At 38.1% G+C, this 16,754-nt stretch overlaps 1 protein-coding gene across 11 annotated transcripts in view; it reads left to right on the top strand.

The window, feature by feature from the left end:
* KMT2C (lysine methyltransferase 2C) overlaps positions 1-16,754 on the top strand; it is a 298,652-nt gene that overhangs the window by 164,146 nt on the left and 117,752 nt on the right. For all 11 annotated transcript variants that reach the window (XM_053608446.1, XM_053608454.1, XM_053608455.1 and 8 more), the window contains 5 exons: positions 2,048-2,219; positions 4,283-4,397; positions 14,348-14,517; positions 14,977-15,128; positions 16,321-16,431. In XM_053608446.1, the coding sequence (XP_053464421.1) occupies positions 2,048-2,219; positions 4,283-4,397; positions 14,348-14,517; positions 14,977-15,128; positions 16,321-16,431 (720 nt within the window). The remainder of the gene's footprint in view (positions 1-2,047; positions 2,220-4,282; positions 4,398-14,347; positions 14,518-14,976; positions 15,129-16,320; positions 16,432-16,754) is intronic.

Below are 16,754 nucleotides of genomic sequence, written 5' to 3'. Positions count from 1 at the left end.
CATAACATTATTTTCGTTGCTACTGCATAACTGTAATTTTGCTACTGTTATGACTTGTAATGCAAATATCTGATATGCAGGATGTATTTTCATTGTTACAAAGGAGTCGCGACCGACAGGTTGAGGACCGCTGATTTAGAAGGACCGTGGAGATACAAAAGTCATAAAATATTGGTGAAATGAAAGTATGGGAAACCTACAGAGAGTCAGGAGAACATTACCAGCATAGAAGCTGAGGAGAGGGATATGTTATTATGGGAGTGGCTAGTAATGTCAATGGTGCCAAGGTCTAAATAAGGCAAGATCTAAAAAGTAACTACTGAATTTCCTAGGGTCATTGGCAGCCTCCTCAAAATAGCCTTACAGGAGCCATGGGTGTTGAGCCAGCCTTTGAAGTGTAAGTCAGGGCTCAAGCACACAGTTTGGGCCTGTTTTTGTACTGCCCTCACAAGAGGAATAATTTTTACATTTTCAGAGGACTGTAAATAAAAATAAAAAGTCTAGAGGACAGAGACTGCTGTGGCTCACAGACCCTAAAATATTTACTGTCTAGCACTTTGCATAAAATATTTGCTGACTCCTGGTATGAGTAAAAGGAATATATTATTACTCTGTTTCAAGACGCTTAACTGGGAAAGAAAGTGGAAAGTGGTCTTTTTTTTTTATTGTTGAGGATTCATTGAGGGTACAATAAACCAGATTACACTGATTGCATTTGTTAGGCAAAGTCTCTCTTGCCATCTTGTCTTGACCCCAGAAGGTGTGGCGCACACCAAGGCTCTACCCTCTCCCTCCTTCCCTCTCTCTGCTCTTCCTTTCTTGGAAAGTGTGTTTAACCAGAGAATAGATAGGACTGGCCAAAACTTCAAAAAACAAATATGTTCATATACTCTGCTGTACTTGTCAGATATAGGCATAGTTATATATATTATTTAAAATTGGTGTGATTTTAGAGTACATTATTTTACTCTTTATAATACAGATGAGTTCAGCTATGTATTTGGCAAGACACTTCTTACATTTTTTAAAAATTTAATTTTAATTTTTGAGACAGAGTCTTACTATGTTGCCCTTGCCCTGGGTAGAGTGCTGTGGTGTCACAGCTCAACAGCAACTTTAAACTGGGCTTAAGCGATTCTCTTGCCTCAGCCTCCCAAGTAGCTGGGACTACAGGCGCCCACCACAACACCTGGCTTTTTTTGGGGGGTGTGTGTGTGTGTGTAGTTGTCGTCGTTGTTTGGCAGGCCCAGACTGGGTCCAACCCGCCAGTTCCGGTGTATGTGGCTGGCACCCTGGCCACTGAGCTACAGGTGCTGAGCCTATTTTTTATTTTAGATAGCAAAAGAACTGTTAGAAAGTACATTTTCTTTTAATCCACATTTTAGGGATAAATCATGTCTATAATTAAGTAGATGTTAATGCTTTATGACTGGAAATAAACATAGATGAACATCAAATTAGTATGTGAAGTAATGTATTTGTGTATAAACATATAGTTTCTGTCTTCAGTGTTCTCCCATGTAAGACATTTTCCAGTATTGAAAAAAACTATTTGATTTGAATAGTTTGTTTATGCTTAAGAAGTATCTTAATCTAATTGATATTAATACTTCTTAACTTTGTATCTTGACTCACCTGGTTTTGTAATTTCCAAATATATTCAGCATCCCAAAACATTATTTATTTTGCCCTGTAAAGCATCTCTTAATCTTTTCTTTGATTCTTTCTAGAAAGTATATATTGAGCACTAACTAGGTGCCCAACATTATCATTGGTATTAGAGATATAAAATTAAATAAGGATGGCTTATGATCTCAGTTAGATGTAGGCACAAATCACAAACTATATGATTCAATTTAATGTGGTTAAATTTAGATTAAATACACTACCTGTTGACCCCATTCTGATCGGATATCAGTTCAGTGTGAATAACTTTAAATGTCTGAAGGTTTACCATGTAAATTCCCTTCAAATGATTTTAAACTGTAAAGCCAGAAAAATATTAAATTCTTATACAACGATTTCATTGTTTCACTGTTAATTATAGCAAAGGAAGATGCAAACTGTGCAGTGTGCGACAGCCCGGGAGACCTCTTAGATCAGTTCTTTTGTACTACTTGTGGTCAGCACTATCATGGAATGTGCCTGGATATAGCGGTTACTCCATTAAAACGTGCAGGTTGGCAATGTCCTGAATGCAAAGTGTGCCAGAACTGCAAGTAAGTTTTAATTTCAATTTCAAGTATGTATTGAGTTTAAGAAAGCCCCCACTTTCTTAAAGTAAAGGTTTGTATAATATGATAAAAGTTGTTCATATTGCAGGTATATTCATTCAGACTGACTTCATATCTTAAAAAATTACTAGATATTAACACTTATATTTTGAAACAAGTCTAAATAAAACTAATTTTAATAACTGAAATTTCTCTGGTTGCTTAAAAAGCTAATTTAAATCTGCCAACAATTTTTATTAATAAAAATTATTAACAACTTAAATAAGCATTAGAAAAAATAAATCAGTTTCTTGAGGGGGACGGGGAAGGAGATTTAATAGGAAAAAAACTCTCTGGCTACAGAAATTAGTTACTGGAGTTCAGCCAAAAGAAATCAGTGATGTGTTTGGATTTCCATTCTAGGAAGGGCAATTCCTACCTAGACTACTGTTTTAATAAAATCTGTATCGTATCTATCTGAAAGACAGCTACTTTCAATAGATCCGTAATTTTAAGGCAAAATAGTTTGTGGCATTTAAATAGCTGTAATGATGTTCTCTTTTCCTATGTGTTGTATTCCATCCCTTGGTCATTTTTCTGTTCTTTTCTGTGATTTCCCCTCCCCCAGGATTGTAATTAGCATGATAATTTGGGGATGTGGCAAGCATCTTCTGAATCTTCTAATGTTTACAAGTTAGAATTTTTGTAACCTGCAGGAATTATGCCCAGAGTTACGTGGAATAAATAGGACCACATACCTTCATATTTTTGTAAAAATTAGAAAAGATAATCAGTAACATTGATTTGATAATCTTGTCTGCTCTCAGTTTCTTGGGAAAGAATAGAACTTAAAGAGCACTTGTCCTCCAAGATCTTTCCGTGTAGCTGAAGGGAGAAAACATGCAACTTTATTTGAAGAATTTGTTGAACTGAACTGAATAACTGGAAGCCAACTGACCCATTTTCCTGTTTACTTCTTTTTAACTCTAGGTTTTATTCAGAGGTTCCTCTCTCAGCTCTTCTTGCATTTCCCATTTTTTCTTTTCCTCTCGTCTTGAAATAGAATCTTGTTTTCTGCAAGTGAGTAGTAGCCACAGATCAAAGCAGAGATTGAGTTATAGGTCAGAGGCCCAATCTTTGGGGGGCAGAATAGTGTTTAGAGAAATGTTTTAGGTTTTTAATTACAGTAGAACCTCTGTAGTTGACCACCTTCTTAAGCTGACCTAATTTTCATAGACCAGACATGCACCAGGTACGCATCAGCACAGTAGGCCTCGTTCCTTGTGGTGACCACCTTTGTATGTTGACTAGTTTATTACAGTCCCCAAGGTGGTGAGCTTACAGAGGTTCTACTGTATAATTATTAATAATTATGACAAAGTTCCTTTAAAATACATATTATTTATATGAACATATTATTTATATCAACTTCATATGAAGAATTTGTTGACAGTGTCTCATGGCTTCCAAGCTTTGGCTTCCTGAACTGTTGGGCTCCCAAGGTCAGTCCTTAGAAATGGACTTTCTAAGCTCTTGAACCAGCTTTATATTCAATTCTCACAGTAATCTTTGATTATCATTCCTATTTTATACCTGAAACTCAGAGAACTAAAATCTGCGTTAAGAGTGGCACAGCTAGAGTGGCACATACAGATTTGATGCCACATTTGATCTTCTTTACATCATACGACGTCTCTAATCCGCTGTGCCAAGATTTGTTCTTTTCCGCACGGTATCACCTGGCAGTTATAGATTTTCCTCCCCACCCCCCATGATGTGTATCACATGTTTAAAAAAAGATCAGAGGTTATTCATCTTGCCTTAACCTCTCCTCCTCTGCAGGAATCCTAAAAAGACCAAAGCAAGTTAACAACTGTAGATGAGCATGGAGTAAGGATAACTCTTTAGGGCCCCACTGTAGGGGCGTTGCCTCTATTATCTGGGCAGACAAAACATACGGAGGTATTTATGAATGTGCAGTTCCCAGGAATGATTATTTTCATGACTACTTATGTTACAATAACATAAGTTTAAAGATAAGGCATCATTAATGCTATCTTATTTTTTAGACAATCGGGAGAAGATAGCAAGATGCTAGTGTGTGATACGTGTGACAAAGGGTATCATACTTTTTGTCTTCAACCAGTTATGAAATCAGTACCAACCAATGGCTGGAAATGCAAAGTAAGTTGTTTATTTTTTTAAGAAAAATATCCTTTGTATGTTTTATGTAGACAGCAGACAAATCAGATCTATACATTACCATCAACGTTTTAAAAAACAGCTTTATTGATTGACATGCGGTAAGCTGCATGTCAGTTTAAATTCTATAATTTGATAATGTATATACCCATGAAACCATCATCATCTTCAAGATAATGAACATAGTCATTACCCCGAAAGTTTCCTAGTGCCTCTTGGCAATCCCTTCTCCCTGGCTGTTGAAATCCTTCTGTCTTCCCAGTCTGCTTTCTCTCTCTGTAGATTAGTGTTCACTTTCTAGAATTTTATATGAAATTCATCATACTGTATACACTCTTTTTTTGGTCTGGTGGCTGTTACTTAATTATTTTGCAGATTGATACATATTGTTGCACAGATCAATAGTGATTCCTTTTTATTACAGTGTGGTGGAGATACCAAAATTTGTTTATTGAATCACTATTTGTTTGCAATTGGGGCTGTTACAAAATGTGCTGTTAAGAACTTATTAACTAAGTGGGCTTCTTCCTATCCAGTGTGTAGTGCTTAAAGGGTGATAGGAGTGGAGGGGGATGGCAGAGACAGCCCCTGAATCCAAGGTGTCTTGTGGCTTCCAAGCTTAGGCTTCCTGAGCTGCAGGGCTCCAAATTCAGCACTTTTCATTCTGTGTTTTTTCTTTAATTTCACGGCACACTTGAACCAATAATTAGACTTACTTGGCACACTTAAATTATGTTGACCCCCAAAAAGACTATAAAAAAGAATATACTTACTGTTCTTTGATCTTCTCTTGAAAATAATTAATCTTTAAAAATTTTTGAGGCACACCTAAGATCCTCTCAGGGCACACCGATTGGAAATCACTGCCCTAGGTTCAGGGGTGAAATCAACCTGAGCCTGGAGTGGGACTTTCCTGGAGCTAGGAAGGGTATGGTAGCCTCCAGGAGGGGAAGGCCCAGCACTGGTCTGGACCCAGCCTGGGCTTTCTTACCCTTTTTGGAACTGCCTTTCAAGTTCAGGTTAATTGTCTTTTCTTTTTTTTTTATTTTTTGGCCGAGGCTGGGTTTGAACCCACCACCTCCGGCATATGGGACCGGCTCCCTACTCCTTGAGCCACAGGCGCCGCCTTTTCAATTGAGGGGGGAGGAGAGGATCCTAGAAAGGAGAGCATTGCTAGGGTTGCAGGTCCCAGGGGAGGAGATGGGCGGACCCTTACCTCTGCCCTTCCCCTGCCTGTGAGGATTGGCACCTGAAATTGGAAGCAGCAGAGTTCTGCTGGGCCATCGCCAAGTGGCAAAGATTGAGGGGAGGCACTTTCTCACCTGGAGAGCCAAAAGCCTCTGGGTAAGTGTTTTCGGGTGTGGTTGCCTGGGAGGTGGGGCTTTTGAGGGCTGAAGAACTGTGATGACCATGGCCAGCTTTCTTAGGCTCCTTCCCTGGCTGAATGAAGAGGTGCTAACTTGTTCTCTTTTGGCTAAGGAAAAATCACTGTTTGACAGATTTGTGTTTTTATGCTTTTATGTTTACTTAGTGCCTCTACTTGCCTTTTTACTTTCTGGAATATGAAGTTGAGTTTGTAACTCATTTTTCCCCTTTTCTAAGGAAACAGAATATTTAAGACTGTAAGTTCACCTTTCATTATAGCTTCGGCTGCAACGAAATTCACTGTAATTTTATTTATATGTATACCTGACCCAAAAGCTTTATTTTTTTTTTTTCAGTTGTCCTGAAGCGCATTAATTTCTGCATTAATTGCATTTAATCAGAGAATTTAGCCACTGTAGGATTATGTAACAAATGTTTTGGTCTGTGAAATAGTGACTTTTTAAAGGTATAGCATGTTCTTTTTAATTTAGTCAGATGAAGTCTTTTTACCTTATTTTCTGACTAGTTGCTTTAACAACTTGATAAAATTTACCACTGAAATTGTTCTGACCAGTCCCTCCTATTAAAAACAATTTTTAAACAAGACATTATTTCATGGGTATTGTTTAATAGGTTAGGCCAGTGTTAATATGCTGTGCTTTTTTTCCCCTCCAGTATAAAATTATTTTTTTGAGGGGTCTAATGACTTTTGGGGGAGGTCTTCAGGATATTTTGCTTTGCTTGGTGTGTGGTAGAATGTCACTTTTTCACATCTTATTTGGTATTTCTGTGTTTTAAATGTCTTTTGAAAGGTTTAATAGAGCTAACTATTTAGATTGATGGTTGTAATTGAAATGCTTATCTATTTTAAGGCAAAATTGTTCTTTGAATTTACTTTTTCTGTTCCTTTTACTTCCTGCAATGATTTGCATTTCAGAATCTTTTATAACTATAAATGGTTATAAATGTTGAAAAATATAAATTTTCCCTTCTTTGACACCCCATTGAAAGTAAAGTTTTTACTTCTTCGTTTTCCTCTTTGACTTGATTAAATCAACCTACGCTGTAAACCTTGTCACTTTTTCATTGCAAAAATTGTTTTCTCTGCTAATTTCAATTTCACCCTTAATCTTTAATCGTCAGTGAAATCCTGCATATCTAAAAGTGACTGTTCTCTTCAGACCACCAAAAGAACTTGGTTTGGTATAATATTTTGTATTACTACTTTTACTTTTGAATACTCTGAAAACATAATTTCTTCAGAGTTTTCCCAGTTTCTGGTAGCATAGTAGAAAAATTGATTTAAAAAAAATCATTTTTATCACAATCCCTTTCTGCTTGAAGCCTTTGGGATCTCTGTTTGGGTTTACTTCCAGGGTGTGTCTGACCCTGATTTTACAATAATTAGTTTGCCTGGAGCTTGTTGACCACCAGTTAAAGGTCTGGAAGGGTGGTTTTAGGTTTGTGTTTACTTTTTAAATTTGGTTTTAGAAAATCAAATTTTCCTTTTCTGCTTTTAATTCATTATCTTCTTAATTAACATTTTTATTATCTTGGAGAATTTCTAGTGAATTCTGGGTATTTTAGCTTGTTCTGACTTCCCTTTCATCTGCTCTTTTACTAATTTGTTCTTTATGATAATCTATTCTTTTTCACAATGACAGATAATATATAATTCTGAGAATACTATTGCATATTTAATTTTTTAAATTCTGTTCTGTGGAGGCATTGTGTTGAAATTTGGGCACAGAATCAAATTTTAGCTCTGTTAATAAAGATATGACCTGTGGCTAGTTATTTGACTTTCCCAAGCCAACCTATAGAATGCGAATAGTGTTCACTCACAGGGATGCTGGATGTCCACAACGTGCCCAGTGTAATGCCTAATGCAGAGTAAATGCCCCGTTCATCATTGTGGAGTTTTCATAGGAAGGTTTCTTGTCTGAGCAATTTGAAGAATGATCCTGTTCCTCTGTTGTTAAATTCTTTCACAGTTCTCTGCAGTCTTTAGTCATAATTTGCTCATTTATTTAACATTTGAGGGCTTACTGTGTATTGCCTTCACAGCCTCCACAGTGGTGGAGGCTGGAGTTGCTGGGGCATTTAGATACTCCCTCATGGGTATCTAGAGGGGCTGGAGTAAGGCTTATCTCTCTTTCTCTCTCTTTGAGACAGAGCCTCAAGCTGTCGCCCTGGGTAGAGTGCCGTGGTGTCAGTTAATAGCAACCTCCAAGTGTTGGGTTTAAGCGATCCTTTTTCCTCAGTTTTCTGTTTTTGGTAGAGACAGTGTCTCTCTCACTCTTGTTCAGGCTGGTCTCAAACCTGTGAGCTCAAGCAATCTACCTGCCTCAGCCTCCTGGAGTGCTAGGATTATAGGCGTGAGCCACTGCACCTGGCCTAGGGCTATCTTTAGTGACCACCAGTCATTGTCAGGTAGATGTCTTTTTTCCTAATTCTCTCTAGAATGCCAAGTATTTTAGTATATTTTTAAAAAAGCTTTTATTTGCAAATAATTTTAACCTTCAAAATTTGGAACAAATAAAAATAATATCCATATGCCATTTACTTAGGTTCATCTGTCATTAGCATTTTATTATTGTGAATACCCTTTCCCCTTCTGTATGTGGGTGTCTCTATCAGGCTGTCCTCTCATCACCCATAAATATTTAAGTGTTTTTTTCCTAATGATACGGATATTCTCGCATAGTTACAGTACTATTATCAGCTTCATAAATTTATATCAATATAATATTTTCATCTGATCTCCATATTCCAAGTATGTGTCTTTTTTTTTTTTAAGAGATAGAGTCTCATTTTGTCACCCTCAGTATACTTCTGTGGCGTCACAGCTCACAGCAAGCTCCAGCTCTTGGGCTTAGGCGATTCTCAACCCTTTTGGAGTTGCTGGGACTACAGGTGCCCAGCTATCAATAATGTCTCTTTATCTAACGTCCCACATAGCACTCTCCCCTCCCAAACTCCAATAGTGTCTATTTCTAGACTGGATCCCAGCCTCTAGGAATAGATACTCCATTTAGTTATCATGTCTCTTGCCTTTTAAAAAAAACAAACATAAAAACCTGGACGCATGCTCATTGCTTTGCCTAGGCTGATCTTTAATTCTTGACCTCAAGTGAGTCTCTCACCTTGGCCTCAGAAAGTGCTGGGATTACAGACTACTTTTACTCTGGAAAATTTGCTGAACTCCTTTTTTTCCTCCCCCTTTTTACATCAGTATTTTTTATTCTTTTTTAGATCAAGCCTCCCTTGATAAGGCAAGATTGTTGTTGAGGCTAGATTGCGTTGGCATCAGCATAGAGCTAACAGCAATCTCAAACTCCTGGGTTCAGGTGATCCTCTTGTCTCAGCCTCCTGAATAGTTGGGACTACAGGCATGTGCCACAATGTCTGGCTAATTTTCCTATTTTTAGTGGGGATGGGAATCTCACTTTGCTCAGGCTATTCTTGAACTCCTAAGTTCAAGGGATGCTTCCTACTGCAGCCTTCCAGAGTGCCCGGAGTACAGGCATGAGCCACTGTGCTCAACATGACATTGATTTTTTTTTTTCAACGAATAGAATTCTTGGGGTGGCGCCTTTGGCTCGGTGGGCAGGGTGCCTGGGTAGGTTGCCGGCTCCATATACCCAGGGTTCGAACCCGCCCCGGCTAAACTGCAACAAAAAATAGCCGGGTGTTGCGGCGGGCACCTGAAGCTGAGGCAAGAGAATCGCCTAAGCCCAAGAGCTGAAGGTTGCTGTGAGCTGCGACACCACGGTACTCTACCGAGGGCGATAAAATGAGACTCTGTCTCTAAAAAAAAGAAAAAAGAATAGAATTCTTCTCATAAAACTGTTACCTGTTTTTCTGAATAGAAACCCCCCACCCTTTTTTTGGTTAATATTCCCTTATGATCAGATTGAGAGTTATCCATTATTGGTCAGAATCCTGTGTGCCTGATGCTGTGGTGTGTCCTCATGGCATGGCTGCTGGGTGCACACAGAGCTCATCTGCCCTTACTGGAATCACTGGTCAGGATTTTAACTCCCCCTTTCCTGGGTATCTAATAAAACAGTAAGTGAGGACATATTTCACAACCTACTACCGTGCAAATCTTGCTCCTCCTCAAAATTTCCTCATACATTTTAGAAACCATTGCCTGATGCCATTTTGACTTGTTGGTTGCAAAATGATGCATTTCCAACTCTAGCACTTCATCCACAATTAACAGTCAGCCCTCTGCTTTCTGTTGTAAGCAAGCAGCCTCCTTTCTTCCATGTAAAACTTATTATTAATACTGACTTGTGAATTCCTATTTTCAATAATTTATACTTGTCTAATAAAGTTGTCCCATATTTAGTTATTGCTTGCTCCTTCAACATGGCTCCCATGTCTGTCATTCCCTTGTCATTTATTTTAACCGTTCATTACTTTTTAGTAGAACAAGATGTTCTTTTTTTTTTTTTTTGTAGAGGCAGAGTCTCACTGTACTGCCCTCGGGTAGCGTGCCGTGGCGTCACACAGCTCACAGCAACCTCTAATTCTTGGGCTTACGCGATTCTCTTGCCTCAGCCTCCCGAGCAGCTGGGACTACAGGCGCCCGCCACAACGCCCGGCTATTTTTTTTTTTTTTTTTGTTGCAGTTTGGCCGGGGCTGGGTTTGAACCTGCCACCCTCGGCATATGGGGCCGGCGCCCTACTCACTGAGCCACAGGCGCCGCCCAGAACAAGATGTTCTAAACTCATTTGCAACTTCCTTGCCCCAACCCTGGGATTAGTCTGCTTTTGTCCATTGTTTTCTGGTTTACCTTCCTGTAATTTTTTTCCCCTTAAGAATAAACAGATGCTTTTGCATTATCTTGCTTCTACTTTCTTTCAATGAGTAGCATTCTGTAAATGCACTTTTGCATGTTGCTTTTTTCGTATAGTAAAATCTAGAAATCACTTCATGTTGTATCCTAGAGATCTTCTCATTCTTCTATTTTTTTTCACTCCCTGACCCCCCCTTCATTCTTCTTTAAACAGCTGCCTAACAGTCCATTTGTACATCTGTCCATTAGTTTATTCAGCTGATATCCTCTGCCTGGATATTTAGGTACTTTCCATTACAAATGATCTTGTAGTCTATACTTTTGTGCATATGTGTTTTTGAATTGTTGGGAACAATTCTACAGTATAAATTTCTAGAAGTGGGATTACTGTATTGGGAGTGTGTGCATATGTAGTTTTATTGGATGTTGTGAAATTCTCTTTCATGGGGTTTGCAGTACTTTGCATTGCCACCAGTAGTGAAAGGGAGAACTTTCCTTATCTTTGCTAAGGCCGTCTTGTTCAGCTTTTGAATGTTTGTGTATTTTACCGGTAAAAAGTGGTATCTCAAGGTAGTTTTAGTTTTTATTTCTTGTATCAGTGAAGTTGATCATTTTTTCATTTTTAAGGGTTAGATTTTATTTCTTACAAATTGTATTTTTCACATTTTTCCTGTTACTCAAGATATTGGTATATTTTCTCCAATTTAAGAATTCTTTATAAAGTCTTTATATGATGCAAATATTTTTCAGTTTGTCTTTTTTTACTTTGCTGCTATTATTTGCCATGCAAAAGTTTATTTATTCTATTTTATTTTATTTTTGAGACAGTCTCATTTTGTTGCCCCTGGTACAGTGCCGTGGCATCATAGCTCACAGCAACCTCAGACTCCTGGGCTCAAGTGATTCTCTTACCTCAGCCTCCCGAGTAGCTGGGACTACAGGCACCTCCCATGACGCTTGGCTATTTTTTGAGGTAGAGTCTCCTTGTTGCTCAGGCTGGTCTGGAACCTGTGAGCTCAGGCAGTCCACCTGCCTCGGTCTCCCAGAGTGCCAGGAGAACACTCACGTGAGCCACCACATCTGGCCTCAAAAGTTAATTTTTATGTAGTCTTATTTATCAGTCTTCTATTCCTCAGGATTTTTATTCATATTTAGGTAGCCTTTCAATACCCTGAGGTTATGGAGCAGTTCGTATGTTATTTAGGATTAACGTTGTTCTGATTTTTACATCTAGATCTCTAGTCTAATTAATGCCATGTATCTTATATCTTTTTGCAATTGGCCATTCAGTTTTTGTAAAACTGTTCACTAAAGGGACTGTCTGCCTCAGTGACTTGTGATTACAGACTAGAGTTTTAGATTAGGTTGAGTTTTTATCTGGAACTTCTTTTCCATTCCACTGATCTATTTGTGCACCAGTACTGTATTGTTTTAATTATGGTGACTTTGTAATATCTGGTACCTTCATTGTACTTCAGAACTTTTTCCTTCTCACATTTGTCCTGGCTATTCTGTTTTTCCATGTGAACTTTAGAATCAACTTACATAGCTCATTGGAATTTTTATTGGGATCACATAAAATTTATTAATTGATGTAGGGAAAACTGGCATCTTCATGATGATATGTCCTAATCAAGAATAAGGCAAGTCTTTACTTCTTTTTTGGGGGGGGGGTCTAGTTTTATATATTTTAGGGGTGTTGTATAATTTTTTATATCAATTTTGAACATTTCTTAAGCTTATTCTTAAATATTGATTTTATTACTGTCATAAGTGGGGCTTTCTCATTCATTGTATTCTGGTGGTTCATATGTCAATGCTATCAAGTTTTGTATGGTAACTTTATATCCTATTACTTTAATTCTTCTATTTAATTATCGATTTTCTAGGATTTTGCAAGCATAGTACCGTGTCATTTCCAAATAGTTTTATTTCTTTTCCTAGTTGTAATCTGTGTTTTCATTTGTTTCAGTGCTTACATTGCTCTAGAACCATGTTAAAATAAAGGAGATAGTCGGCGTTCCTGCTCTGTTCCTGGGCTTAGTAGGAATGCATCTAGGGGTACCTCATAAAATAAGATGTTGCCCTTAGAATTGAAGTCTATTTGTTGATCACATTAGGGAAGTATCTATTCATTTTTATTTTTCTTTAGAGTGGGTTTTTTTTTTTTTGAGATAGAGTCTCACTTTATTGCCCTCAGTAGAGTGCTGTGGTGTCAGAGCTCACAGCAACTTTCGACTCTTGGGCTCAAGTAATTCTCTTGCCTCAGCTTCCCAAGTTGCTGGGACTACAGGCGCCTGCCCCGACGCCTGGCTATTTTTAGAGATAGGGTCTCATTCTGGCTCAGGCTGGTCTCGATCTCCTGAGCTCAAGTAGTCCACCCGCCTCGGCCTCCCAGAGTGCTAGGATTATGGGTGTAAGCCACCATGCCGGCCAAGAGTTTTTTTAAAAAATGAGAACAGATTTTGATTTTTTTTCCCCAAAGACTTTAAAAGGGCCTATTTAAGTATTTTTCTCCTGAGATCTAGTAATATTTACACTTTATTAACAGATTTTCTAATATTTAACATCTTTGTATTTTTTGTATAAGCCCCACCTGGACATAACTTTATTTCCTTAATGTGATATTAGAGTTTGTTTGATAATATTTTATTTTGGCTTTTTGTATCCATATTATTCTTTTAATCTTTAAAACTAGCAGATCTGTGGTTCCTGCTGGTTTCCCTTTTTGAGTGAGCATCCTTTTGATATCAAGTCAACAGTTCAAAAAGATAGTTACTTTTTATTCCTAATTTTGATTGGAAAATTGGGGTGGGTAAAGGCCCTACAACTTACCAGCCTTGTGTCCAGGATTTTAAGGGAGGACTAATTCATGAACACACAAAAGGTTTTGGCTGATGTCTGGCTGGCCTTGCACTCGTACTTCATAAACGGTTCCACTTTGGGCTCGGTGCCTGTAGCTCAAGTGGCTAGGACGCCAGCCACATGCACTGGAGCTAGCAGGATTGAATCCAGCCCGGGCCTACCAAAACAACAATGACAACCGCAACGAGAAAATAGTGGCGCATTGTGGCGGATGCCTGTAGTCCCAGCTACTTGGGAGGCTGAGGCAAGAGTATCTGTTAAGCCCAAGAGTTTGAGGTTGTCGTGATCTTTGACGCCGTGACACTCCACCCAGGGCGATACCTTGAGACTCTGTCTCAAAAAAAAAAAAAAAACAGTTCCAGTTTGGTAAGGATAAGGCCACTTTCTATTCCTAAAACAAGGAGCCCTGGTTGGATTTTGATGTGGAATGATTATTTTTACAGTTTTAAACACCAAGTTGCATGAAGTGTGTCATGCTAATTAGTAAGAGAGCTTGTTTGCATTTCCTGCCCTGCCATGAGGCAAGTAGAATACTGTTAACACCACGAGTTTGCTTTTTGCAGTAGTGGGTTCAATAGACTTATTCTAGAAAAGTTATTTCCTGGTCCTAGAATGTTTGATTTTTGAAGTTTGAGTTGCTGTATTCTTGGTTTTCTTTCTTCCACGTTTATGTTTTCCTTGGTGTTCCTATCCCTTTCTACATTTTCCTGGAGTTTTCTGTGCTGTTTTTGTGAGGTCACATCAGCAATTCGTTTCGAAAGGATATACTAGTGTACGAACATGAAAACTTAATGTGTAATTCACGTATGAGTCATTGATTTTAAAAACATTTACATCAAAAGTCAATTGCAAATGCATAATAAACTGTTTGTTTTTATTTTTCCTGGTGTTTAGAATTGCAGAATATGTATAGAGTGTGGCACACGATCTAGTGTTCAGTGGCACCACAATTGCCTGATATGTGACAGTTGTTACCAACAAGAAGATAACTTATGTCCTTTCTGTGGGAAGTGTTACCATCCAGAGTTGCAGAAAGACATGCTTCATTGTAATATGTGCAAAAGGTAAGAAGATACAGTTATCCATTTACTTGTTTGCCAATTTTTTTCATCCATGTGATCATTTGCTCCACTGTGTTGCACTTCTAAGCTTCACCAGTCCCTTCAGTACTGAGTGCTGTTGTAGATGGAATTAAATTATGTTTTTAAGAAATCTCCAAGGCATGAGGAAGTAAATGGGCAAAAGATAAGACAATATTAGATCACTAATGAGAATTAAGAGGTAAAAGTAAAGGGGAAATAGCTTAAAAATATGGAAGTAAAAATATAACACCTCTAATACCATCACAAATGCCAATTCCTTTTTAAAAACGTTTGCAGTTACAAACCGCTGTAACTGAACTGTAATCTTTCTCCTCTCATCCTTAATCCTTCTTATATTCAGCTTTTCACCAGTTGCCTCCCCTTTTCCTAGATGTTAACTTGGCTTTAGAAATTTTTATTTAAATATACTTATCACTGCAGATGGGTTCACTTAGAATGTGACAAACCAACAGATCATGAACTGGATTCTCAGCTCAAAGAAGAATATATCTGTATGTATTGTAAACACTTAGAAGCTGAAATGGATCCGTTGCAGCCAGGTGATGAAGTGGAGATAACTGAACTCAATACAGGTAAACGTGAGATTTTTTTTTTTTTTTTTTTATAGTGCCTTGCCACCCAGTCACCAGTATGTTACTTTTATCAGAATAAGGGAATAATGTGTATCAGATACCATTTTATTCTCAATTTTGTAACCTTTAAATTGAATTTATCTTGGTCATCTCTGAATCTAATGGCTAAACCCTAAAACAGCTTCTTTATGTAGTCCTCTTAGTATTTGAATTCCATGTATAGTGTGCTTTCCATTTGTGTGTGTGTGTTTAAGAGATGGGGTTGCATTCTGTCACCTATGCTGACATGCCTCAGCTGTGATGTGATAGCTCACTGCAGCCTCCAACTTCTGAGCTCAGGCGATCCTCCTGCCTTAGCCTTCCTAGTAGCTGGGACTCTAGGCATGTGCCACTACAACTGCTATTTTTTTTTTTTTTTTTTAAGAGATGGGGGTCTCGGGTGGCGCCTGTGGCTCAGCAGGTAGGGCGCGGGTCCCATATGCCGGAGGTGGCGGGTTCAAGCCCAGCCCCGGCCAAAAAAAAAAAAAAAAAAAGAGATGGGGGTCTCACTGTGTTATTGGGGCTATCATTTGTGTTCTCTAGACTCAGGATATTTTAGTCCTTCTAAAATGTTAATAATCACCTCTTGAGCCCAAGATTTTGTTCAGGTATGGAACATTTTTATAGTATCCTGCTGATATATAAACATAGTGGCATGATTCTTAAAAGTTAAAGAAAAGAGACCTCACCAGATTGTTTTTCATTTTCACAACATGAGTGGTAATTTTTACAATAGTTCTATTTTAGGGGTTTTAGTAGAAGCATCTTTAATTGCTAACCTTTTGTTTCTAGGATGCCATCAGTATATGGCTATTATGTATCTTTTTAAAATGTCAGTTACTTTTCTTTTGAGACAGAGCCTCACTGTGTTGTCCTTGGTAGAGTGCCGCAGCGTCACAGCTCACAGCAACCTCAAACTCTTGGGTTTAAGTGATTCTCTTGCCTCAGCCTCTTGAGTAGCTGGGAGTACAGGCGCCCGCCACAATACCTGGCTATTTTTTGTTGTAGTTGTCGTTGGTTAGCTGGCCTAGGCCAGGTTTGATGCATTTTTGGGGATAATTTACCTTCTATAGATCAAAGCCATAATTGTTGAAGTAATTAAGAAAACTGAAAAGCTAATTATGAGCTAACAAACAAATAAATTTCTGTTTAGATTATAATGAGATGGAAGTTGAGGGACCCGAAGACCAAATGGTACTTTTGGAGCAAACAGTTAATACAGATATCAATGATCAGGAGTCCACACCTGGAATTGTTCCAGATGGTAAGAATGTTTGTATAATGAATATACTTAATTTTTGAAGAAAATGTGTATATATGATGAATTTATGGACATCTGCTAAAACTTGAGTATCCTACATAAAAGTTACCCAAGATATAGTCACTTAGGAAATTGTTATGAGAATTAATACAACAGGCATGCATATGTTTGTCGTTCAGCTGTAATCTAGATTTAACCATAAGTGCGTACTTTGTTTAGGGATCACGTGATTTTCATTAAACTGCAATTTATATTTTTCTTGCTTTAGTTATACTTGTAATTGCTAACTAGAGCTGTTGCTGACTGTGAAATGTTTCATGCTGAGA

This window comes from Nycticebus coucang, chromosome 11 (genome assembly GCF_027406575.1).
Source record: "Nycticebus coucang isolate mNycCou1 chromosome 11, mNycCou1.pri, whole genome shotgun sequence".
Taxonomy (NCBI): Eukaryota; Metazoa; Chordata; class Mammalia; order Primates; family Lorisidae; genus Nycticebus; species Nycticebus coucang.
The sequence above is the reverse complement of the archived record's forward strand: the minus strand, read 5'-3'. Positions and strand labels throughout refer to the sequence as shown.